The 27,262-nt window shown below is 39.7% G+C and overlaps 1 protein-coding gene across 2 annotated transcripts in view; it reads right to left on the bottom strand.

Annotated features, from left to right (window-relative positions):
• Window positions 1-5,302: 5,302 nt before the first annotated feature.
• zgc:77151 (ARID_ARID5 domain-containing protein) overlaps window positions 5,303-27,262 on the bottom strand; it is a 56,718-nt gene continuing 34,758 nt past the window's right edge. The window contains exons 4-12 of one of the 2 annotated variants that reach the window (XM_021321975.2): window positions 22,363-22,543; window positions 18,669-18,899; window positions 17,602-17,708; window positions 16,915-17,062; window positions 15,149-15,201; window positions 14,918-15,015; window positions 14,631-14,835; window positions 12,479-12,682; window positions 5,303-12,219 (exon numbers count right to left, since the gene is read on the bottom strand). In XM_021321975.2, coding sequence (XP_021177650.2) covers window positions 11,062-12,219; window positions 12,479-12,682; window positions 14,631-14,835; window positions 14,918-15,015; window positions 15,149-15,201; window positions 16,915-17,062; window positions 17,602-17,708; window positions 18,669-18,899; window positions 22,363-22,543 — 2,385 coding nt within the window. In that variant the 3' untranslated portion in view covers window positions 5,303-11,061. The remainder of the gene's footprint in view (window positions 12,220-12,478; window positions 12,683-14,630; window positions 14,836-14,917; window positions 15,016-15,148; window positions 15,202-16,914; window positions 17,063-17,601; window positions 17,709-18,668; window positions 18,900-22,362; window positions 22,544-27,262) is intronic. The other variant, XM_036142801.1, reaches the window with a different exon arrangement.

Below are 27,262 nucleotides of genomic sequence, written 5' to 3'. Positions count from 1 at the left end.
ACGAGGTGAAAATGCGCTCTGAATGTTTTGCATCCGAGAACAGATGTGGGCGTCGAGATGGATGTGAAACCAGATTAGGGAGATCAAAACTCTGTGGGAGTGAAACAAAGTGGGGATTAATGTAGCGCATCTCCATCTGATCTGCGCGCTTTACAGCGTTCCTCCTGTAGATTAACAAAAATCTGAGGAATCCGACTATTAAAAAGGTGAAAACCAGCAACAACCGGAGACAGCTTCGCTTGCGAGAATCATTACGAAACGTTAGAAATGCAACAGTTTTTAAACTACAAAGCTGCAACATGTTTTTTTGGTGTTCGTTTAAATTGTTGATAGCTGGATCTTATTTTGACAAAAGCAAATTTTTTTGTCTTCTGAGACAAACAGGATCTCATGCAACTTTTAAAGTACAGCAAATAGTTCAGGTTAAAATGAAAAATACAATTTTAAGTTCTCTCAAAGCAATTAGAAAATTAAAAATACACATTTATTCAGTAATTTTATTCAAAAAGTAAAACCTATGTAGATTACACAGTGTATTTAAAGCATGTTTTGTTTTGTTATTTTCAATAGTTATAAATCACAGCTAGTGAGAAGCCCAAATTCAGTTTTTCACAGTCCTACAAGAGACCAAAACTACAAAAGAAAACTTCAAGATATGAATATGTCCAGCCAGGGCTGTACAGGCATGGGGAAGACTCCCCACGAAAACCAAAGGCAGAAAAGGCTTTCATCAGCCTCACTATACAGGCACAAATAAGAAAAGTTTAGTGGAAGGATAAAGTGTAAAGATGAAAGCAATGTTTTAATTTGGAAATCTGGGTCCCAGAGTCTGAAGGAAGACTGGAGAGACTCAGAACCCACGTTGCTGAAAGTCCAGTGCGAAGTTTCCACAGTCAGTGATGGTTTGGGGTGCCATGCCATCTGCTGGTTCTGGTCCACTGGGTTTTCTGACATTAACAGTCAGCAACAACCATCTACCAGGACGTTCTAGAGCTCCTCACACTTCCTTCAGCTTTATGGAGATGCTGACTTCCTTGTCAGCAACCTTGCTGCCCGCGTCCTCACTAATACTAAGAAAGTAGAGCACATAACCCCAGTTCTAAAGTCCTTACACTGGCTCCCTGTATCTCAGAGAATAGACTTTAAAATACTTCTGTTAGTCTATAAATCCTTAAGTGGCTTGGTTCCTAAATACATCGCAGACTTGTTATCAGTGTATCAACCATCCAGACCATTAAGGTCTTCTGGCTCCAGCCTACTCTGCATACCTACCAGAACCAAACAAGGAGAAGCAGCATTTAGTTCCTATGCTCCGCTTATCTGGAACAAACTTCCAGAAAACTGTAAAGATGTGGAAAACCTTAGTTCCTTTAAATCAAGATTAAAAACACATTTGTTTAAAATTGCCTTCAACTGTCCTAGTTAACTGAATCACCACTTTTTTGTTCTATTTTCTATCTATATTTTATTCCTACTTGCTTTTATTCTGTTTTATTTTGCTATATTTTAATCATGTAAAGCACTTTGCATTGTCTTTGTACTGAATTGTGCTATATAAATAAATTTGCCTTGCCTTGTCCGGCTGGACTTGGTACCAGAACCACTTCGGTGACCATGGTGGTACTGTGATCAAATGCCAAGCAGGCTGGTCTGAGCTGGGCCCCATAGAGCAGGCGGCTGGGGAATCGAGTCCAGAATTCAACCATTGGCTTCAGGTGCATTGGAGCAGGGATGTGTCCCAAAGCTCTCCAGGACTGGACCACTTGTGGTTTAGAGCAATGGTTCTTCATCCTGGTCCTCAGGGCTTACCGTCCTGCACATTTTAGGTGGTTCTGCTGCTGCACGCCTGGCATAAATGGTGATTAACTGGGTTCTGCAGCACTTGATGGCTGCTGGAGCGGAGACACGTCTAAATCATACAGGCCCCAAAGGACCAGAACCACCACTTCAGAGAATAAATGGATTATTGTCAAGAAGACGACGAGATACCAGGTGAAGGTCTCTATTAAAAGAGCCTGGGCTTGTTGAGCAGCTTTAGCTGTTTAGCTAAATATTTGACCAAGAAAAGCTTAAAAAGATCACAGGAGGATAATATAAAAGCTGTCATGACATTTGGTTAAAAGCACAGAATGAACGTACTTCCAGGAGACTCCATGTTGTCAGGATTTAACTCCCCCAACCACCGAGCAGCCTAAACACGACCTTTAACACGGCGCTGGTAACAAAGCTCCTGCTGCAGACTCAGGAATGTGTTCATTTCCTCCTCGGTGTGAATGTTTACTCTCTGAATGTTTTTCCAACACTGGCTTTATGAGTCCTGCAGGGAAGGAATGTATTCACTTCTTCCTGTGCTCACATCTAAAAAAAAAAAAAAATAAATACCTTTAACTATCATTTCATGACGGGTCAGAATTTCACTGAAAAGACCAATTAAAAAGCTCTAGAGTTCATTAAAAATAACAAAAAAAATTAAACTGGACTGAACTTTTTTTCCTGTTAAATATTAATTGATGGAAGGAATAAAACAATTAAAGTGCTTTTTTTAACGACAATAAAAACTGGAAAAAAGAAAGAATGAAATGGACAAGCCAAATATTTTATGAAAGATTTCTGTTTCCATCTAGTGTGTATTTTAGGGAATCACACTTTGTCATATTAACTTTATGGACGTTTTAGAAAGTTTAACCATCCACAGTATGAGAACCTGAAAAAGAAGTCAGCACAAAAAAAAAAACAAATAAAACAAATCTTTACACTTTGCTATACTTGTTAAGCAAAATTGCCTTTGAATGCTTACTTTGACATTTTAATCTAAAAAAAACCACACAATTTTTATCTCATTGTAATAAATCTTCAGAAAAAGCTAAAATATTCAAGATGTTTTGAGTTATTTCACAATTTTGTGTTTGCTATATAATTCTTTTTACTTTCGAGTCATAGTTTTGATGTCTTCACTATGCATTGTAGAAAGTCCATTGAAAGACAAAAGTGAGTCCAGGCTGTTGACGGGTTGTGTACATAATACCATACAGCAATAAAAATAATTTAAAATAAATCAAAATAAAGCCAACATATTCTGTGTTGAACAGTCACCTTTTCATCAGCTGTAAAGAGAAAAACTGTAATAGATAAAAGGATGAAAAACAGCTTGCGTTTTATTAATCTGAGTTACTGAAACATCAAATCTTGATTTAGACATTTTTAAATTCTGAGTATTATGTAAAATCTGTCATAACTTTGAATGTATCCATTTTATTCATCAAAATAACATGGTTTAAACTTTGAAACGGGATACAGCCCCAACCTGTTGGTTTAGGATTTGTTTATGAGTATATATATATATATATATATATATATATATATATATATATATATATATATATATATATATATATATATATATATATATATATATATATATATACACACACGTTTCAAAGTTTAAACCATGTTATTTTGATGAATAAAATAGATACATTCAAAATTATGACAGATTTTACAAAATACTCAGAATTTAAAAATGTCTAAATCAAGATTTGTCTAAGAGCACACTGATGCCTACGGACAGAGATTCAATTAAACTTTCTTAACAGCATTATACTTTTAAAAATATTTTGTACATTTAGAACGCCATGGAAAACGATATTGTTGCAAAAAAGGTCAGATCTGTGCATTCATACACACTACACCTTTAAAAAAATGACAAAACTTTCAAAGAAACAAACAAACAAAGAAAAAAAAGAAAAAACACAAACTCGTGTTTTAAGAGATTACTTTTAATATAAATATACAGTGTTAAAATGGAATGGTACCTGACATTGAAAGCCGTTTACCATTAAAACAGGAAAAAGAAAAACGGACCATATGCTGTAAATCAGTAACCAAAAACAAACAAAAACATGTTTCAGGCTTACAAGAATTTTCTGGTTCGAATCAGGCGCCTTGGGGATCACCGTCATTGTCTTCTGTAAAACTCGACAAGCAACAGTCCTTCAGAGTTCGCCGGAAAGAAAAAACGTTTTTATTTTACAGGTAATCTGCGTAATTGTAATCAGGAAATCAAAGATCTTCTAATTCTGATAAGAGAGATCACAGACATTCATAGGTGTGTAACATCCATTTTGTAAAGGTGCCACATGGAGCATTTTTCACCATCTGTAATTAATTGATTTAAGCTTGTTACATAAAATGGACGTTTTGAGGCATTTGGGATGTTTATTATTTTAGTCATATCATGGGTACAAGGAAACATATTGAAGTTTAGCCTTATTAGATTTTTTTTTTAGCAGTCCTGTTGACCTTTTTTTTTGTGAAAATTTAACAAAATGTTCAACAAATACATTTTCTTCATTTTAAATTGAATTTTGGATTTAGTTTATTTAAAACAATGAAAGTTGAATTTTGTATTATATATTGACATATAACAGCTTTATATATTAATGTGTTTTAAGGCAAAAATGAAAGTTTAACATGTTTCCAGATAATATTTTAGTTTTGTCTTAAACAGGGGAGTTTGGATTACAAAACCGATTTGAATTTTATAAAGAAAAATAAATAAAAATAAAAAAAAAGATCTGATCAAGGCAACTTTTCTGTAATTGGGAGACAAATTTCATGGTAAAATTAAGAGATTTTTTTTAATATTGTGATATACATACTGCTCAAAAAAATAAAAGGGAATACTTGGGGTTACATTGTGTTGTTTAAGTGTTCCCTTTATTTTTTTAACAGTAGGCTATATATATATATATATATATATATATATATATATATATATATATATATATATATATATATATATATATATATATATATATATATATATATATATATATATATTATTCAGAAAGGATTCTGTTAGGACTTCTGAACAGATAGAAAGCTATTTAGAAATAAGTTTTAGAAAAAAATAAGAATCAAGTAAAAAATAAAAATGAAAAATCAATCATTGACAAAAAAAAAAACAACAAAAAAAAAAAAGCTTTTTTAGCTCCACAGATTTCATCACTACACCTGAAGCTACAAGAGTTGCAAGTTCAAAACTGTCCCAAAATATAGATGAAAAGGTCATTGTGGGAACCTTGGTTATCCAGAAATGTTTTTAAAGATTGGTTAGGTACTAAAATAAATCACTCCACTTCAGAAACAAATTGATTAACACTGATCGCAGCATCATGTCGCTGCTGAAAGTTTTAACTTTCTGCAAATTTTTACAAGAAATTCAGCCGTTTTTCAGGGAATAATAATCATAATAAAAAAAAGGAAGCAGCAGAAGTCAAATTAAAGCAACAATACAAAGACGTAAAAATGTGACATGTAGCACCTTTATTTTGATCATTTATAATCATGAATGTCCAACCGGCCGCTCGGTGTCCCTTTCGTTAAGTCCTGTATGTCCGGTTCAGTCCGACATGCGGAGCTGAGCGTCGTCATGGTGACGCGGGGTTTTCCCCCACGTCACATCCTCGACGCGTGAATCGACAAAAACCCGCAAAGGCCATAAAGTTCAACAACGCTCGACTACACTGGGATGCCTTGTTCAAGTCGATGGCATGAAGGCTAATGAGCAAATTTAACTTTCATCCGCTTACAAACGACTCCAAATTTAAGTATCAGGCACTTATAAGTACTTTACATGAATGAGCAGTGCCGTTCAAGACCGATGCTGGAGTAGTGTGCAAAACACTGTAAGAAGTCTGTATAACATGCATAACAAAATGTAAACATTGTGAAACCTGTCAAAGAAAACAAACTAGGCTAGACTAAGCTTAAATATCCAAACAATAAACAAAACAAAAAAAAGATGTTATACTAATTTTAAGAAGCTACAGAAAGAAAAAATAAAGAGTGGCATGTCATTATTATTTAATACATCCTGGAAAAAAAGAAACAAAACAACTAAAGCAAACCATCAGGTGACTATAAACTGGTCCAGTGGAGCTGCGTTTTAACCGGGAGGAACCCAGTTAAGAGTGATCAAACCCAGACGCACTTTAAAGGAACAAGTTTGCACATTTAGGTTTAGGTTTTTAAACCAATAATAATAATAATAATACAAAAGCATTAAATTTAGAAAATTTACGAATTTGTTTGGCAAACAAATGCTGGGATAAAGTTAAGCTAAGGATTCCTGGAGGTTATCTAAACAAAATGAAACACCTAAATCAACCCGTTTCCAGTCTTCCTTATGGGAATTTAGGTGCTTTTAAAACAATGTCGCCTAGGAAGCCGATTGTTTCTGGAACAGCCTACGGCCGGAGCAAAGCAGCAGGTTTTAAACGTTTGCTGTTCGATAGCGTTTTAAACTACCATGAAAGTGTTAACCGTTGGCATGTGGCCAGGTGTAGAAAAGAGCTGACAAAAATGATAGAAAAACATTTAATTACAATAGAAAATCTTTGGAACAGATATAATAATGAAACCGCTAAACCTCAGCATGCTGGGATAACACAGTTATTACTATTCTAGTAAGCCGTGATTTAGCAATGACGTCTAATAATTACATTTAAACGTCTGAAGTGAACTAGAGTCTGAAGAAAGCAGATTCTGTGCCATGCAAACCAGTTAAAGGCCAATTTCTCCAATGTGAGATCAATAAAGCCTATCTTATCTTATCAAAGCATGGAGAGCTGGCATTTTGAGGGTTCTACATCATGCTTTTCTAAGCCTTCCACAGTCAACTAGAGGCATATATATGATGAACTATTGCCTTTGGCACTACGGAGTATTATTTGTTATGCAATGTTAGTCGTTTTCTGGTGATATTTTTGCTCAACCCAGAAGAAAGAGGCTTGCCATCACTGCAATGACGCCCTAGAGCTGCAGCAGTATGGTTAAAAAAAACAAACCAAACCAGTTGCTGTTGCTGTGCAGATCAGGTGCTAAAAAAGCCAATTTGTCTCAACTTTGAGCTGTAATGATCACACTGCCTCACACCACTGCTCGTTGGTGACATTTTCTGGGCAGGGTGGGTACTTCCTGGAAGGGGCGGCCATGACCGCTCTACGTAGACTGATCAAGGCCGCTCGATTTCCAGGACAGGGAGAGGCTGCTGTGCTGTGAGCAGAATTCACAAAGATTAATCACAAATGCATGAATCAAGCAAAAATACCAATTTGGGCATGATTTTGAGCGTCACAATTTAGCTAAAAGCTCCAGAAAGTTGATTTTGCATGATATAGGCCCTTAAAATGTTCCAGTTATCTAAAAGCCCATTATAAAATGTAGCATGTTTTTTTTTTTTTTTTTAAAAAGTGTGAACAATAGCTCACAATAAAACCAAAGCCAAATAGGTTGGGCTACCATGAACTGATCATAACTCAATAAAAGCATTTTTGTTAGCATGTTTGCTGACACATGATCTGCTGTTAGCTGATGTAGGGTAATCTCAGATGTGAAAAAAATTATAATTTGGAATAAAAAACAAAAAAAACAAAAACAAAAAAAAAAACAATAAAACAACTCGAGCTGATAGCAATCCTAGCTAGCAAAGTTATCCCATCATCTCAGGAATAATCCACAGCTGTATAAGTTACCTACAATATATTTAAAACACAACAACATGGAAAGCCTGAAGAAGCATGGTTGACCCAAACAACAAACTTTAAAACCTGAGGTGCTGTTTATTTGCTCACAACCAAGCGAAAGCGTTAGCATGCTAGCATGATCAGCTAACCACTGTATGAAAACCGTTCCAAACGCTGTAAGGTAACAGCTTCTCTGCCGACGACAGTTTCTAGGTCAACAACACTTTAATGTAATACAAAACTCAATAAGCAGCTTAAAATGTTAAAGTCGGACGCTGTTCTTAATGCTTATAATAGCATGTTTTAACGCTAGCGCCGATAGTTAGCTACTTTCTAAAAGAAGCTATGTGGATGGCCAGAATTCTTTGTTTTTATTACATCTCTATCACTTAATAAAACAAGACTTAAATTCTTCGGTGAGCACCACCATCCATAGTTGACCTGTTCTACAAACTTATACCTTTAAAGCCCTCTGGGACCTTTACCTTAAGTGTTGTTTTCAGAAAACCCCATACTAACAATAAATACAGGTTTACTGAAGGGATGAAGCAGAGTGAGACAGTAGTTACAGTAGTTACCCTGTTGTGGAAAAATATGACTGCAATAAAGAAAATATGACATTTATAGTTATTAATTTTTCTTTACAATAAAGGAGGAAAACAGATAAAGATGAATAAAGTCAAATTGTAAAAAAAATACCATCAATAACAGAATTATACAGGAGCCTGGTGGAGCACTTTGGTGCGTCTGCTCATATACTGAGTACACATTGTTTTTCATGCAATCATTCACAAATATTTCTGCTTCACATTGAACCAACAGTCAAACAAATCTGATAAAAAATAATCACCAATAAGCACATTTTTTTTTACTTTTAAAATATTTCCTTAAAATATTTTCTCTGTGGACAAGTCAATGTGAATGTTTCCACCTATTAAAGATTTACTGCCTTGCAACTTGACGACTTTTTAGGGTTTTAGCAAGCCAAAAACAACATGGCTATGAGCTAGGAAAAAAATAACTAGAGAAAAAGAAAAAAGAAAAAACAGCACCTATCGGTCCGAATGAAATATAAACCAAGAAATAATGGAAGAAGGCAAAATATAACTGGCTTAAATATGAAAAAGCAAAAGGAGTACAGTAGGTGTGCAAATCCGAACCAGCATATGTAAAAGCAAACAGGAAAGACAGATTTAAAGAGATACCTTGATGTTTGAGAACAAGAACACAGCTAAAATTAACTTATTTCATGCACAATGATTCCATTTTAGTTTTTCCAATGGTAAAAAAATGCTTTATCTGACATTCCTGTGGATCTGAAGTCATTTATTATGCTAATAATCCAGTTCATAAAGTCAAACTCCTCGTCAAAAAAGTGATCAATTATTTCTGATGGTTTTGATGATTACATAATTTCTACATTCTATTCCTACTTGGTTTTATTCTGTTTTATTTTCCTATATTTTAATCATGTAAAGCACTTTGCATTGTCTCTGTACTGAATAGTGTTATATAAAATAAATTTGCCTTACAGCTGCCAGCTAGTAAAAACCCAAATTTCAACAATAACAATAATAAAAAGATTTTAATGCCTAAAGGTTATGTTACGGTCGACATGATCACGAGGAGGACTGCTGACTCGGCAGAAGTTGATACCCTCCAAAATTATTGTAGGCAACAAAAGCCGGTGGCTGCAGAGCCTGTCTGTTCACTACGTGCTGTAACCAAGCATCTAATGGGAAAGTTTAGTGGAAGGAAAAACAAATGACTGCAGAACTGAAAGGATTGTGAAGCTAAGATCAGAGCCACCATACAGAGGACAACGGCTACGACCGCTGTTTTCCCTAGCGTGTTAATTCACTCCAGAGACATAAGAACTGTCTTACCCGAGCTAAGAAACAAATGACTGACCTGCTCCTGTGGTCAAAGGCAGTCCTAAGCCGAAAGTAAGGTGTGCATTTAATTGGGTAAGCTTTGGATTTAATCACCACGCTATCACTGTGCTTGATTAGCGAGTAAACAACAGAGAAGCAGCAGATGAGCTGATGGTGACTAGCAAAGCAACCTGGGCCTCCTTCACGCCTCAGAGGCTCCACTGGCTGATCGCTGCTATGCAACACAGCACTGATGCAGCAACTCAGGCAAAAATGAGCCCTGACCAGTTGCCCGAGTGGTTCTCTCCCGTACATGGATGTACTTTTCATCCAAACCTTTATAATAAAACAGTTTTGCTTCCTCTGTTGCTCAGATGTTTTTCTAAGAAACCAAATGTAATCTTAAAAAACGAACAGATCAACTGTTCCGAATGTTAAAAGCTGGTTGGGATTAATGTTGGAAATAGTGTCATATGAACAAATGCTGGCTAAGCTAAATGATGACATAGACAACTTCAAGAAATCTTGGAACTACTTTCTTTCCTGCAATACTGGGACAAGTAAACTTCTTTGATGAACATCTGTTTTGAAAGTATTATTTACTGTAAGCTACTGTTTACTATGGATGTTTCTGCTAACATCGAGGATATTTGTAAATGTCAATTTTCTGTGAAACTTATTGATTTGATATGCGCTGGCCTGGTTTGGTGTTTTTGTTTTGTTTTGTGAGGGGGTTGGGAGGGGTTATATACTTATGTTCTGAAAAATAATAAAAACTTTAATAATAAAAAAACCGAACAGAAATAAAAGCTGAAATATTATCAGTGTGTAATCAACCTATGAATGAGTTAAGACTTTCTGAACTGGATTACTGAAATGATCGGACTTCTGCGGGATATACGCAATCCTGACACAGGGAAGAAAATGAGAGAAGAAGAAACGAAGAAGCTGAGGTAGTCTGACTGGTGGAGAGCTACAGGTGGGATCTAAGGATCTGAACGCAGACGCTGACGGGAGCAGGCGGACCCGCTGCTGAACGGAGACGGCACAAACACCAAGGTATCTCTGTGTGGGGTGGGTGTGGGCGTGGCCGGAGAGGACGCAGGCCGCCGGCCGTTTAAGGCACGTTCGTGTACATTTATTTCAGCTAACGAGCAGGACTACAACGCTTCACTTTAACTGGATACATGTGAAGACAGCTTTTCATTTCGAGCCCTAGGTTACATTTAAACACTTTATCAGAAAATAAGTCTCTCCCCTACAGACGTAGAGAGCAATTTAATAATGGGACTAGCAGACGACGGTACACCGCGGACGCTGTTGGAGGAGTCATGATGCATAGCATCACCCTTCACTGATATCTTATCCTAACGGTCAGCGGCTCCGTTTCAGCGTTCGTGGGAACGTGGAGAGGAGAGAGGAGTTCATAGTGTTACGGAGGGTTATGGCAGTGTTCAGAAGGGAAATGTGCTCCCGCTTTGTCGGAACAGAAAACTCAGCTGTGATTGTCATGATTCTGTTTGATGACGCTCCTCCAGAGAAAACGGAAATATAGCGAGATAAATGTTTTTGTAGAGGCGAACATCCCAACGAGGAGCCGCGTGATCTAGAGAAATCTCCACACTCTGAAGCTGAATGGATCCTGATATATAAGAATAACTTTAAAAACAGTGTGTGTCCATGTTGGACGGTCCCGCTCCTTTCAGCTCAGCAGGACCGGGACTAGAACACAGCGCCGGATCTTGTTCCTTTTGCTCCTTTCCGACCAGCTCCTCCTGCTTCACCTCCGTCTTACCGCCTCCCTCTCCGACCTCAGTCCTTTTGGTTTCAGCGGGGGGAGGGATTTTCAGGAACTTTGTCCCGTTCAGGTCTTCCTCCAGTTTCACCTGGAAGGGCGGCAGTCCGAGCAGGAAGGCCCGGATCCTGCTGGGGGAGCTCAGGTCTGCGGGTTCCTCCTGGTTCCTCGCCTCCACGTTCTGCAGGCCGGGAGCCGCCGCGGAGCTGGAGCGGCCCCCCAGGCTGAAATCCTGGGCTTGCTCCTGGAAGTTGGTCCGGGACCTCTTGGACGCCGACGACGGGTCTGCGTTCCCGTTGACGGCCTGCAGACTCTGCTCCGGGGCGTCGGTGCTGGTTCTTTTGGGCGGTAAGCGTTTGCTGAGGTTCAGGGGCAGCGCCTGCTCGGGGGGAGGGGTGATGGGGGAGCAGGGGGGCTTGGGGTTTAGGTCCTGGGACAGGGCCTCGGAGAGCCGGCGGGTGAAGGTCTGCAGCTGGGACGAGCCCAGGTGGCGGTTTCTCATCAGCTCACACACCTGAACGCTGCAGTCCAGGTTCAGAGGCAGGACGCGGAGCGGGGGCAGGGGGGGGCGGCCCCTGCCGTCCCTGGTCACTCCTCTCTGGCCCCCCTCGTCCAGGGTACAGCCGGAGCAGTGGTTGGGGTGCTGGTGGGGCCTGGGCTGCAGCTGCTCTGTGCCGGGATGAGGGGTGTCCGGGCTCCCTCCTTTGGGCTGGAGGGTGTAGATGGTCGGGTGGTGCTGCGCCGGGGGGTCCTGGGGGGTCTGGGCGGGGCTGTCGGGGCTTCTCTGGAGGCTGATGCGGTTCTTGAAGACGTCCAGAGGACACACGCCTTTGATCGGGCTGAAACCACTCAAGGAGCCTCCGACGAAGTGAGGCAGCGCGGAGAGGAGGACCCCGGAGGAAGGAGCCGCAGAGTCTCCGCGGTCCGACTTCAGCTCTGCTGGCTTGAAGGAGAGGAAGGGAGCGGACATGGGGGAGAGGTCTGGGGTGAGGGGCATGAGTGGGAGGAGGGCCGGCTGGATGGGCTGCAGGGTACAAAAAAAAAGAAAAAAAAAAAGAAAAGATGATTACGTAAAACGGATCTGTGAAAAGTCTCAGACGGAGGCAGACTGCTGTGATCTTTCAAAGCCGCCCTGATCAGGAACTGGACTAAAACGGCTTCATAAAGCAGCCAAATCTGAATAAAACGTCTGAAAAACCTCAACAACAGTTGCTAATCTAGACCACTTTAAAAGATCATCAAGTCTGGCTTCCTCGAAGGAAACAGAAACTTTTGTAACGTACCCTGTGCATGCTGCTGGGTGTCGGTCCTCCTCGGCCTTTAGGGGGCAGCAGAGGTCTCGCCTGCGTCAAGTCTGCCGCTGGTTTGGCTTTCGCTTGCTGCTGAGTCAGCAGTTTGGCCTGAGCGAGTAGCGTGGACTTGTTACGAGTTCCCGGCGGACGGCCTCTGCCTCGTTTCACCACCACAACGCCGTTAGGACTCATCATCTGTTGTAAGAGGAGAAAAAGAGTCGGTTCTCTGGTGTGTTTCTAAATATTTATAGTTTCTGTAGATCGAAGTGTTGAAATTATCACCATCTAAAAAATTAGCTTAGACTCTTACGAAACATGGCAAAGATAAATTCAAAACAGCGCTTCAAGGCTGACTCCGGACACTAATGGTTGGTGGAAAGGGGCGTGGCTTATTTCACATCTTTTGTATAGAGGTTATTAACAAAGCTAAGTAAAGGTTGTTCACTTAGCTTTCCCTGTTTGTTGCTGCACATTGCTTCACAGCTGGCTGAAAAAAAAGCCTTTATACTTTCCCATCTTTTCAACAAAGACAAATTCAACTTATTTTAAAATATTTCCGTGAAAAACAAACTTAAATGAATGAGTAACAGCCATCTGCAGACCTTGATCACTGAGGAAGTAATGCAATCATTTCAATCAGTGGTGCTGCAGCAGAGAGACATCAGGCCCCTGAGGACCAGCGTTGGAGGACCACTTCTTTAGAGACAAATTAACCTGACATGCATGTTTTTGGACTCACAAAAAAAAATGTCACAATATCAACATTTTGGTATCAGTACCAACAAGTATTTCGATACTTTTTCAAATAAGAAGAGAACCCAAAAAATATCATTACTGGGTCAAAAGTGCATGAATCGAGCCACACTTAGACTATTTCAATTAGGCAATCAAAAAAAATTGTATGTCCTGAAAGGAATTCCACCACAGTAACAAGCAGTGATAACAAAAGTTTGTTGAAAGTCATAATACTGCAAGAATAAAGCAGTGATGATATGAGAATAAAGTTGATGTTACCAGAAAAAAAGCTTCTATGATGAAAAGAAAGCTTCTTTAGTTATCAAGATCTGGCGTGAGGTGGTCAGCTCAAACAAACTGCAGACGCAGCCTGAGATGACTATTTTAACTCTCTCTCTTCAAGCAGAGATTCACTTAAGTGCAACAACGGTTCAGTGAAAAAATTATTATTTTAACATCATCTTTTGTAGACCAGGGCAGGATCAGCGGCAGCTTTTCACATGTGTGATTCATTTGAAACGTAAACACGCAGAGGAACGGGTCTCCATCGGCAGGCAGGCTGCATGCAGCAGCACTCACTGCTCGCTAAAAACACTAAACTACAGACCCATTGATGCTTTTACGATTTGTCGCCGAAGTCTCCAACACAGAGAAAAGTCGCTAAAGTTGTCGCTTTTCTAAAAAAAAAAAAAAAAAAAAAAAAAAAAAGTCACTAAAGAGATCTGAAACTCGCTAAATGTAGCGACAAAGTTGCTGTTTTGACAACAGCGCTCTCTCTCTCTCTACGATGCCGCCGTGCTGCAAGTACCGGTACCACCCAAATGCAGTTTAGTACCGTTTTAAACGCCGCAGAACCCCCGGTACCAAATTAGTACCAGTACAGCGAACAACCCTAGTTACAAGGCAACAACAATGCTGACAACTGTTTTAGTGTGAACAGTGAGAAAACTGCATGTTATCATACTGGCCCAGCCTGTCTGGTTGGCCCGCTGGGAGAGACTTATGCCATCTGGAAAACAGTTTGCTTTCTGACCGTGTTAAGCCGACATTCTGCTTGATCGCTGCAGAAAATATGAGTCCAGGATGAAAAACATTTGTGTTATCCGTTTAACGTGTAGACTTTGATTTTACAGACCGCCTCATGCTCACGTCCTTTATAACTAAAAACAAAAACACAATGTTCAGTTTGCATCATAACAGCGTGGAGGATGAAGTCCCACCCAGAACACCTTTTGACTTATAATAGTTGATATTTGTTTATTTCTAACAACCAGTGATCACTGATGGAAACTAAACATCTGCTTGTCTGACTCGGGCCGACCGTCCATCTGGATTTTCTCAGCTCCTCGCTGAGCTTTTGAAAAGTCCAGAAGCAGAATAAAAACATTAGATTCAGTGTGTGACTCACAGGAGGAGCAGGAAGAGCAGGAAGAGGAGGAGCTGCAGGAGAAAGATCGACCATCTTCTTCTCCTTGGGTTTAGGTCCAGGCTTCCTGCCTCTGGGAAGAGGTTTCCGCCCTCGTATGCCTCGGGGTTTGGAGGGCAGGGGGATGTCGGGGATTTTAAACTCTGCTCCTCCTGCTCTGAGGTGCTCTTCGTATGGGAGCATCAGCCTGAAGCACACAAACGTTTACAGGTTTACCGCACGTGCTTCAGCTTTTGGAGCCTGACCGAAGGGATGTGTGTTGGTCGGACCTCTCGTAGTGTCTCCTGGTGCAGGTGGCGGCGCTGGTGCTGCCTGGACATCCGCCCAGCTCGTTGTAAACCACCTTCCACAGGCGCTCTGTAGTCACCTGAGACAAAAACACGCAGAAAAGTCCTCTTTTGAAATGATCTGAATCAGTTCTCCAGAATGAACGTCTGTCAGAGTCTCATTGTTGCTTTTTTTCAATAACAATCTTAAAGATAAATCAAGCTTTAAATCACCTTATTGTAGCCACCGAGCCGTTTGACCACAGAATACATGAGGAACAGGTCGACTGCAGGGAGAAACGCCACAAACAGATGAAAACACAGTTCAGTTCAGTTAGTTTATTAGTTCACAGCTGAAGTAGAAACGTTTTCTGCTGGGTTCCTGGATCGTTATTAGGCAGAACAACGTCATGTTGTCACAACAAAATGCTGCCCGATGGTTTAAACGCTCCAACTAGTGACTCCAGTTTTTATTTAAATGGTAAAGGAAGGAAGGAGGAATCCAGGTGTTCCACTTTTTTAATCCAACAGGTGACAAAAGCGCCACAATGAGCAGAAAGATATTTACTAAGAAAAATGAGGATGATGAAATTAAGGGATAACTTTTAAAGAAAAAATAAATGTAGATTTAAAAAAATAAAGACTTCACTATATTCCCCAAACAGCGGACTAGAGTTATACAGTGAGGCAAAAAAGTATTTTGTTCCAAGTTCTTCTACTTAGAAAGATGAGAGGTCTGTAATTTTCATCATAGGTACACTTCAATCAAGAGAGACAAAATTAGGAGAAACCCTGCAGTGCCAGGCGTGTCCCCCTGCTTCAGCCACAACATGTCCAAGTTCATCAGAAAGCATATGGACGCTCCAGAAGAGGACGACTGGGAGAACATCACGTGTTCAGATGAAACCAAAATAGAACCTTTTGGTGCAAACTCAACTCATCGCGTTTGGAGGAAGAAGGATGCTGAGTTACATCCTAAGAATGTGAAGCATTGGGGGGTGGAAACATCAGGCTTCGGGCCTGTTTTTCTGCAAAGGGGACAGGACGACTGATCCGTGTTAAGGGAAGAATGAACAGGGCCATGTTTCATGAGATTTTAAGCCAAAACCTGCTTCTGTCAGTAAGAGTGTTGTAGACGGACAATGATCCCAAACACACCACTGGGGCAGCGAAGGAGTGGCTCCGTAAAAAAGCTTTTCAAGGTCCTGCAGTGGCTGAGCCAGTCTCCACAACAACACATAAAAATTTGTGGAGGGAGTTGAAAGCTCATGTTACCTCATGTTAACATTAAATAACTTAAAACAGTGTAATAGCACAAGACCAGCGACAGTCCTAAAACATCACTGCTCTAGAGGAGATCTGCATGGAGGAATGAGCCAAAATAGCAGCTACAGTGATGCAGACCTGGTGAAGAGTCACAGGAAATGTTTAATCTCTGTCACTGCCAACAAAGGCTATGCTACAAAGTACTGAGGTGGACTTTTATTGACCAAATACTTATTTTTCACCATAATTTACAAATTAATTCTTTAAAAATTCTACAATGTGATTTCCTGTGTTTTTCCCCCCTCATTTAATCTTGTGTTAGTTGTAGTGCATCTATGATGAAAATTACGGACCTCTCTGATCTTGAACAATCTTTGGCTGATCAAATACTTTCTTACCCCACTGTGGGGAAATAAGGTAAATTATAAATTGTCAAAGCAGCTATAAAATATCCAGTGACAGACGGCTGCTTTTTGTAGCTGAAGCTGCATTAAAAAAAAAAAAAAGAACGACCAGTGGATGAGAAGAAAATATACTAAGAGCAAAAAAGAAAAAGGACATTTATGAAACAAGCTATAAAGAAAAATATTAAAGAAAATGAGAAAAAAAGTTTGACAATAGATAAATTATGAAATGGAGGTATTAAAAAGACTAAATAAAATATTAAAAAGGAATAAAGGATGGTTTATGTTTAAAACGAGCTTAGCCGAGCAGAAGGAAAAGAGAGGACTCACTCTTCTTGAAGCCCAGGTTGGGGACTTTGTGGATGGGAGATCCGTGACGCTCCATGAAGGCGAAGAGCTGATCCAGGAACAGCTGCTCCTCTGGGTGGGGGAGCCAGCTGCCCTCACAGCCCACCTCCACGCTGCCCATCACGTTCTCCTGCAGGAGTGAGGATATGCAGCAGGATTTAAATCTGCTCCACTTTAGGCAGAACTTGCTTTCAGTTGAAAAATGCAGATGTCTGACAGGATTCGGTTAAATTCCAGCTCGGTTAAACTTTCCTAAACAAACGTTCACATTTTCATTCCGTAAATAAATTAGAGAAAAGCAGCGAGACGAGTTTATTTCAGCAGAAACGTGTTTAATCGGGCTGTAAAAACGTTTGAGGATGAAACTGAAATATTTTTACATGGTTTTTAGATTAACTCTGGAACCGTCCTGTTTAACGCTGTGATCCATGAGGTTCATCGGACTTAATCTGCTCTGACTTCTGGGTCGCTGTGTTTTTCTGAATTATTATATTCCTGCCTTAATTTCTCCTCTAATTCCTGTGTATTTATCGGGGTTTAGGAGCGAAGAACAAGGAAAAGCTGTCTGACCCCGGCTCAGTTTGACTCATCGGAGGCTTCGGGCTCAGACAGAGCTCTCTCTTTTAAGAACAAAAACACATTGTTTAACATCTCCGAGCCCACACCGACCTTCATCCGTTCGATCCAGGACTCTGGTTGGCCGGAGGTGGGAGAGTCTTTGCTGTCGCGGCCTTTCCTCTTACGGGGTCGTCCTCTGAGGCTTAAAGATGGACACCCTGCAGCAAAGGGACACAACCAGAAGGATTAAACAGCAGAATTCGCTGTAAACATGCTGCAGTTTCTGAAACTGAACATTTATCATAAAGTCCAGCAGGGGGCAGCATTTCCCAGGCAAACAGACCAGTTGCAAGGAAGGAAGTGACGTTTTTAGGTCTTTCAGCGAGAGACAACAGAAGGGAAATCATTTCAGGGGGTGCCTGTAAATAACAGCTCCTGGGTGAACAATCATTTGGTTCAAGACAAAATATTCAACGTTAGAATCAGAGAAATCGATGTGAACATCTGTTACAGCCAAACAGGTTAAATTTAGACCAACTCCAACAGTCTGTAGATCAGCCTTCATAAACAAAGGAGACTGTGTGGAAAAAAATTACATCAACCCCAAACAGCTACAATAATAGATGAAGCCACTAAAAATGAGAGCAGCATGAATTATTATAGCCAAGTGGTGATATTAAACTGGAACTGATTTATACATCTCAACAGATCAGAAAATCATTTAAAAAAGTATGTTTCATATTTTTATTTCTGCCCATTTTTATAATTTTGGCTTAAAGCTAATGAAACCCAGAATGTTGCTTCCCAGAATATCACATAAGACCAAGGATGATATATTTTATACAGAATATAAACAGTTGTCCAGAAGACAGTCACAGGCAGCTCCCAAAAGACGGGCAAGCCACAAAGAACTAAATATTCTAGATCCAGTGATATTAATGGGAAGTTGGGTGGAAGGACAATGTGTGGTAGAAAAAAAAGGGCAAAAGCGCCTGGAATAACAGAGCTGAGAGGATTGTACATTTAATTATGCTGTTGGTGGAAACTGATGATCAGAGCTGTAACAATTAGGATTAATTAGGATATTTCCATCTCCAGATTAGGGATATGATGCCTTTAAAATATTTAAATTTTCCCATCTCTGATGTTCTGCTTAACCATTTCCCTTCTACACTCACTGAACTGCCAGGAGAAGCAGTCGCTGCTCTCCAGCGTCGGGTGGTTGAAAGTGTCCCTGCAGTACATGACTCTGACGTTGGGCAGCAACTTGATGCCCCCGAGGGCCAGCAGGAGGGGGTCCTGCAGCGTGGGGCCCCTCGCTCCATCCTGGATGCGTCTCTGCAGGGAGCGGAAGCGGCAGTACTGCGGGTAGCTGAGCACCTTTATGGTCTGTCGCTGCAGCGGGTCGTCTGCGGGGGGGAAGGAGAGACGACAGAGAAAAGAGGATTAAACAAAACGCCATGATGGATATTTTTCTGTGGATTGACATCATTCACAAAAGTCCCATTCCAGGCTTTCTCCAAGAATATGCAACAGGAACATTTCAGCAATTAAAGTGAAAATAATTATTTATATAAATTCATTTTCATCATAAAAATAATCATCTTTATAGTTGATGATCTGAAAAAGGATGAGAAATATGAGCAAAACTAAATTCTATGCTGGTGTTGAACTATATTTCCAGTAAGTTAAAAAAAAAGAGCAAAACTATTCATTTTGAATCTTTCATGGTCTCAGGGGTTGAAACTATCAATATTTTTAGCTTTAGAAAAAAAAAAATATCCAAGTATCCTGAATAAAGATGATAAGCTACTATGAGCAGGATTTAGAGGGCAGAGAAACCATCAAATCACAAATATTTGTTAAAAAAAACTGTAATTACAGTCAAAAGACAAAACAATAAAAATGTTTCAAGCTCATTCTGTTAAATTGCACCAATCAGGAATTTTCTAGATGACCCAGATTTCCACAGTTTCTTTTAGGTCTGACCTGCAGCTGCTGATGTCCTTTAAAGGCATACTATGCAACATTTTTCAGTTAATTAATGTGTTCCATACCGATTTGGATGATTAAATGAGTCATTTCAGGTCGAACAAAGGTTTTCTCGGCCGCCCTGGGGGTCTGTGGGGGAAATACCGCACTTGCAATTGCAAGAGCTCACGGCCCGCACACACAGAAGTCTCGCTTTACGGCGAGAACTTCCCTGCTATTTTTGCCCTGCCATTCACTATATGCACGCGCGAAAGCAACAACAAAGAACCGCGTGTTAACATCAAATAAACATGCAAGCATATCGAGTTTTATTATTATTATTATTATTATTATTATTACAGACTGGCGACCTGTCCAGGGTGTACCCCGCCTCTCGCCCAGTGAACGCTGGAGATAGGCACCAGCACCCCCCGCAACCCCATGAGGGATAAAGCGGTTTGGAAAATGGATGGATGGATTATTATTATCTTTTTTTTTTTTTTTTTTTTTTTTTATGTTGGCGAGACGCTACCGCGGCGGCCGCGGCGAGGCGAGGCGGTGGCGGTAGCATCTCGCCAACATAAAAAAATAAAAAAAAAAAAATAATAATAATAATAAAACTGGCTTGGCGAGGCGGCCGCCTCGCCAAGATAGCGCTGCGGGAAACCCTGATGTTCATACCTTCACCGTGTTAGTCATTGTTTGTACTGCCGTTTTTTCCACTTTTCGTTGCGTTCGCCTGTCTGCTAAGCTCAAAACAACCGCGCCTGGCTTGACGGAGGAACCAGAACAGCTGAGCATCTTTATGACAGTGCACTTTTACTTTCGCCCTCTGGGGGGAGCCTCGCTGGAAAATCAACCCCGGTTGCATAGTATACCTTTAAGGACAGTAAAGCCCTGAACTGTCTGATTCCAACAGAAACTGTTTAAAGTCCATCGTTGTCCACCTTTTACGCATCAAATCTGTCCCTAAACCTCTCATTGATTGTACTGAACTCTAAACAAAGTGCTTCAGAGAACGAGCTGTCCGCTGATTGATTCACAGAACAGTGATGTAAAAACTGAGTTTCCCTGTTTATTCGTTTTCTGGTGGGAATAGATTAAATTATTGAATTCATTGCTTTTAAAAGTATTCATATCCCAATAATTCTTTACACATTTCTACATGTTCTGTCTGAATCTTCCTGCTTAAGGCTGCAAAAATGTGAGCAGTCAGGAGACGTACCTTTTTGTTAATAATGAGGTTATTACAAGGAAAAAGTCACTTTACCGTTCAAAGTTTTGATATATTAATTAACTTGCAAAGGTGTTCGTATTAAAATCAAACTACAGTGTTTTTACTCGGGATTTTATATTTGGTGACTTGTGAAGTAGAAAAAATAACATGGAAAAATGCACTTCAGCTTTTCATGCAGAGAAAATCCTGAAAACTGGTGTGAATTAATTTTTCTTTGCTTCTCCCTCCACACTTTGTCTCTACAGGACATCTGGGGACAGAAACCTCTGTCAACTCACCAAAACAGCTCAGCTGATTAAGATTGCCTTTGAAAGTAAACTGTTTTACTTTAACATCTTTAGTTCAAGTTTTTAGTATTTGCTTTTAGCTCCCATGTTTTATTTTGTTTTAATTGTTCTATATTTTATTCCAACTTGCTTTTATTCCGTTTTTAACTTCCTATATTTTAATCATGTAAATCACTTTGCGTTGTCTTTGTACTGAAATGTGCTATACAAATAAATTAGCCTTGCCAGTATCTGACTGGACATAAAGCGGCGGAAGAGAAAAGTTAAAGTTGGATTCTCCACCTTCAACAGTTTTCTTCAAGGATTGCCCTCCTCACTCTGGAATAAAGCATCCTGACAGCATGATGCTGCCCTCACTATGTTCCTCCATGGCATTGGTTCATTCAGGGCATTCGCTTTTTGCCCAACAGCGTTTTAAATACAAGACAAAACATTCAGATTTTTGTTTCTTTAGACCTGACCACATCCTTCACTGCTTTTGTAGCATCTGAGCTAAATTAGATCACCTGGATTTCAAAACGTAGAATTCTGGGACCCTTTAAATTCGACTTGGAGGATCCTAGTTTAAATGCAGGCCCTTATTAGGTCAATAAACAACTATTTATGGTTAAAATTAAGATATGATTTGGCAAATCAAAGACAACTTTATTAAAGTGATTACATGGCATCTGTTCAGTATTATCAGACTTTTGTCAAATAGAAAGAAAATCTAAAACTGTTCCCAACTCATTCCCTTTATATTATTTTCTAGACCTGGAAAATGAGAAGAAACTGCAGGCTTTTCCAGACTACACAGGAACCCTATAAATCACACACTGGTGAACCCTATTAGACCAATTTACCATGTATCCCCATTCTTCCACATCACAACTATTCATCATTTTGTGTCAAATAAAATCCAGATAAAAGTTGAGGAGGTTTGTGGTTGTATTGTAATGAGACAGTGGCACAGTTCGGGGGCATGAACACTTTTGCGATTCACTACAACATCTCCACTTTGCAGCTTGTTTTCCAGATATCTGGAGCTGCCACACGTTCAAGTCACCATGACTCAGTTTTTCCTCTCGCTCTTAAAACCTCCAGGTTATCTCCCAGACTGACTGAGATGTTAGAGAAATGTCGGAACGCGGAGCCGCCGTGAAACTAGAAACTGCTACAATCTGTAACTCCTGCAGCAGAAATAAAAGACAGAAACTCCCCACAGAGAAGAAAGTCTGTCTGCCTGCTGCAGAAAACGCATTTGTATCATTTTAACAACAAAGTTTTAAAACAGATAAAGCAGATGTCACTATAAAACATCAGCAGTGTTCCTCTGCTCATATTTCAGGAGATCCATCAGACGTTTTCCAACAGAGATGCTCAGGTGTGGCGTTTTACCCTCAGTTTTGACTTTCTGCAGCTCGCTGCCGTCGCTGCTCTGTGGAGGTTTGTGGACACCGTTCGTCCCGACCGGCGGAGACTCTGTGCTGCTGCTCCACCCTGCTGGATCTGCATGTGACCATTTCACCAGGTCCTCCACCCGTACCACCATCTTCCTGGACACGGCCAGAACCTCATCCTGATAAAACATACAGACAGAACGGAAATCTGCTCAGGACTGCAGAGGGGCTGTTGCTTAGATCTGTTAGAGTAGAAATAAACATTTCCAATAAGAGGTATTAGTCTTTATTCGCCTGTAGGATAGAAACAAAGAGTGACACTACTAAAGTCATCTGGTTAAAGGCTTGTTTATACTTGACGCACGTACGCTCTGTGTGGAAATGAGAAGTCTGCAGCATTTAAGCTCCGTGTGGCTTTTCCTCTGAAGTAGCACTATTCTCCTAGACTCTAGAGGGCAGCGTTGTGCTCCTACGTCAAGCGTAATACACCCACTAAACATAGAAGCAGAACACGCAGTTGTTTCCAACATTTAAGCCTCTTACTTTCCTCCAATTATGACGGCGACTTCTGTCCAGGAATTGTTAAATATCTGTTGATAACGGCGACCTTTTTGGGCCAAATCATAAAGATGTCAATATTTACAGTCACCAAAAGGAGCTCTTGCTCGTCCAGCATGTTTTTCCCTGCAGGACTGTCTGCGTAGTTAGAAATTTTCCTAATTGTGGAAACTTTTGGCCTTGCGGAGGGGCGTAGGAGCCAAAATTACATAATATGGCCACGCAGACCTCGCGTCGCGTCAAGCATAAACAAGGCTTAAGCCTCAGACTGCTGATATAAATGTTAAAGTATAAAACACAACCAGCTGTTTATTAAGAAAGCTTATATAATAGAAGAGGTATGAAAGGGAAAAAAACCAACAACCAAAAATGAGACAAATGCATTCATTTGTATTACAATGAGTTTTCAAAACGGCCTCATGTTCAATTGAGATTTCTGCTGTTTAGGAGCATTCAGAAATGTTCAGAATGCTCATCTTAATATTAAAGTAATGCTGTAAATCTGCCTCCAGAGACGCCCTCCGCCCTCTGAAGAACCAACGTTGGTCTATTTAAACGAAGCCGAAGTTCCTCACAGACTAAAACGGATCAGACCTCAGTCTGAGTGGTAGAAATGAAAGTAATATATTTAAAGGTCATGTGACTGTACGGTAAAGGCCCCCACATACTTGCGCAGACAAGATTCCACACATAAACGGATTTAAATTTTTACGACAATGTACGTGGTGTCACAATATAAACTGCTCGGAGGCATGAAGTCTTCACATTGGACTGTTTTATATGCGACACCGAGCTTGATACACTAAGAGGCACAACGTCACGCTCCCTCTCTGTTCGCACTGCCAGATGTGAGGTGGGTGCCTGCTGGAAAACAAACAGCTCTAGGTGTTCAACTCGCCAATCAAACATTTTAGCCGTCATTCCCCCGCTTCGTCCCGCTGGCAGAAAGTGTGGGAATTGTAGGAATTTGCCACAAGAAACGTAGGCAATGGGTACGCTCAACTATGAAGGGTAAAACGTCCGCGGAGAGTCAGTGCGGCGCACAGTACACTAGAGTATGTGGGGAACCTGAAGGATAATAAGATCTAATTAGATGTGGGCGATATAATAATGTTTTAATCGCAGTTCTTTGAACTCTTTTGACATCAAAGTTCAACAAGCAGAAACAGCAGAAAGCTACAAATAGCTGAGTACAGGTACGTCCGCCAAAAAAATGCCTGAAAAGACTATTTTCTACACAGACTGAAAACTTTGAATGTTAACAAAACAAATTATTTCATCCAAATAATCTTCTCTGGACAGCAATCCAGCCTCCTGAGGGCCAAATGTTACAATTGATTTTTTTTTTTTGTAGAAAGGATGAAATTGTCACTGGTTTTACTCACTATGGTGAAAGTATAGTTAGTATTACTGTTTTAAAATGGAATAATTATAAAAACAATCCTGGGTGACTGCAGTATTTAGATTGTCCTCCAAACGCATTCCTTCAGACGTGTCTCAGAAGACGGCGCTGACCTGCAGGTAGCAGAAGGTCAGCGCCAGAGCAGTCCTCTCCTCAGCTACTTGTTGGCTAGCGGCTAACGCTAGGTAAGTAAACATTTAGCTGAACGTTTGCAGTTTTCAGGGAGGGGTCTGCTCTGTCAACATTAGCAGCTTCTCAGGTTCATTGGACCACCAGCATTGAATCAAAGGTTGTGTTTATAAGCAGCAGGACAGCCAGAATTATAACACGAGGGTTTGTGCTTCCATTTTACAGCGTCTGTCTCACAAGCCTTCACAATAAGAGCCTGAATCATGTAAAAATAAAATGCTGTAGCTTATTTCAAAGATAATTACAAACATCTCTGCTTGTAACAACATCTGAATGCAGGGTGTAATAAATATTTGGGTTGTAGACTGTAGTTTGTTGACAGATATGATGAAAGGAGAAAAGAAAATATAATTACTAATAATGTTAATATTAGCATTTTTGATAACCGATTAACTTGGCTACGGCAAGCATGATACAAATTTCTGTAGGAATGAACTTTAACACAGTAACGTTATCCCTAATTTTTTCCTCAATAAAAATATATTTATATATTTTTGCCAGATAAAACATTTACGGACTAAGCCTTAAACATTAACATATTGAGACAAGCGGCAAAAAATTGGTAAAGAACATTTGTGTTAAACACTTTGGCTTTGATTGGCCTGTTGTGTTTTTCTTTAACAGCAAAACTTTTATGTAGGGAAATTCTAATTAAAATAGATTTTACTGTAAAAATAAATCAACCATGATGTATTTTTGCTGCATCGAACGCCCCTAGATTGAACGGATAACGACGCCCCATAGATCAAGAAGACGGGATACATGATAATGTTTGCTAATAGGGCCATAACGACATGACTTATGATAAAAAAACAGTTTTAATGTCTTCATGCTCTGGATTAATGGCAAACATAACAATCTGTCCAGCTAATGGTAAAAAAACAAACATCCAATAAATTTTTTCCATCTGAAGAACAAAGTTTTATAGAAGATGCTGCTCCTGGCTGGTGTCTTGTTGATTTGACCGCCTTACAGCCTCTTTACCTTTTTAAACATTTTTAGGCTGCATTAAACAACGATTGTCAACACATAACAGGAAAAAGAGCCTGAATGGTTGGTAGCATCAGATGCAGTCGGGGCAGTTGTTTGTCATCTGAATTTTGCATACAGTGATTTTGTGGTAATGAATTTGCAATATATTCTCATCCCTAGCGGACGTCCAATCAGATCGTAAATCATCGGATCAAGGAAAACTTTCCTCATTTCTGTTTGTGGGGTGAAGCTTTGGATCAGTCTGGATGTGGAGCTCAAGCAACCTCCAAACATGAAAATGAAATAAATCATGGTATGAAAAGTGAATTACAAATATATACCACACTCAAACATTGTTGTCCAACTCTGTAATTTTTTTTCTTATATTCTTTTTTTTTTAAACACTATGTATATGTTGTTACATATTCACAATAGAAAAATTAAATAGAAATGTTCTACTGTGCAAAGATGGGGGTCCTGCTGTCTCAGGAGGATGAAGCCCACTGGTGAAAACTAATTTTCTTTCCCCAGCCAGAATTGCTCCTAATCAAATTAAGTTTGTTAAATTTGCTTATTGATATCCAATTATGTAACAATACCTTTTACCGTATGACAAAATGCAAAAATATGCTGTGAGTGTCAAATTTAGGGTCCTATGAAATGTGTCTATTTTACTTTAACTTCTCCCCAAAATTTTTATTATATTATTTCTGGAGTTCTACATTTAACAACATAAATTTGCCTTGTTAAAACTTTTTGCCACTTGGGACAAAATTGTCAGGTCAAAAGCTCTTGAGGGCCAAAAATCAATCAATCAATCAATCAATCAATCAATCAATCAAACAAACAAGCATGCAATATCTTGATTAAATAACTTAATCAGAGTTTTGTAGGGAAGGGCTGTGTAAATAAATCATTGTAGATCCATAACTTTAAAAGTGTTTTGTACATTTGCCTTATTAAAATATGGTTGTCCATCAGCAATATCTTCCGTGCTCATTTCTCACAACAATACCGGGTTTTGGGTCAGTATTGCTTTGAAAACGCTTCCTGCATTTGGCCAATTTTAATAAATGAATTAAAAAGATTTCAGCACACCAAAGTCTGCTTTTGAGTAAAAGGCATTGGATAGATGTGGTCCTAATTACTATTAAATTAAAGAGAATAGTTATTAAAAGACAGATATTCTATATAGTACCTAGCATTTTAATTAGAAGACTTTAACTTGTCTGTAATAATTTTTTATCATAGATCTTGTGTTCATAAATATCTGTTAATTTGGGTTTTTGTTGCAGTTTTTTTAAAATATGATCTTCAAGTGTTAAAAGCAAAAAAGGCTTATAAGATGAACCGTTTAGTTTGTAGTTTGTTGATGATGTGAGACTTTAGTATCACAGATAACAGCATCTGGGACACGACTAAGTTTTGCTGTTTTTGATTTCAACCTGTAGAAAAATGCCCCGAGGCCTTGCATACACCAGCTCTGTTCAGCTCCTCCTCCATCCTACCTGCGCAGGTAAAGACATCGAGCTGAACGTGTTGCAACAGAAAAACAACATGAGGCCACAAAGGAATCTACAGTGGAGAGGATAAGAGAAGTCAGAACTGTTTAAGGAAGGCTCTGTGATGAAATACGACTGCAAAGTCAACCTTTTCAACATTTTCCTAAACTTTAAGACAGATTTCATGTTCCAGTTCTTATCCTTCAGGAAACTTAGCGCCGCTGCCGTGAAACACAGCTGTTATTCCAGGATACTTTAAACTTTTACAATGAGAA

This window comes from Fundulus heteroclitus, chromosome 11, assembly GCF_011125445.2.
Source record: "Fundulus heteroclitus isolate FHET01 chromosome 11, MU-UCD_Fhet_4.1, whole genome shotgun sequence".
Classification (NCBI taxonomy): domain Eukaryota; kingdom Metazoa; phylum Chordata; class Actinopteri; order Cyprinodontiformes; family Fundulidae; genus Fundulus; species Fundulus heteroclitus.
This window is presented reverse-complemented; position numbering and strand designations above follow the sequence as displayed.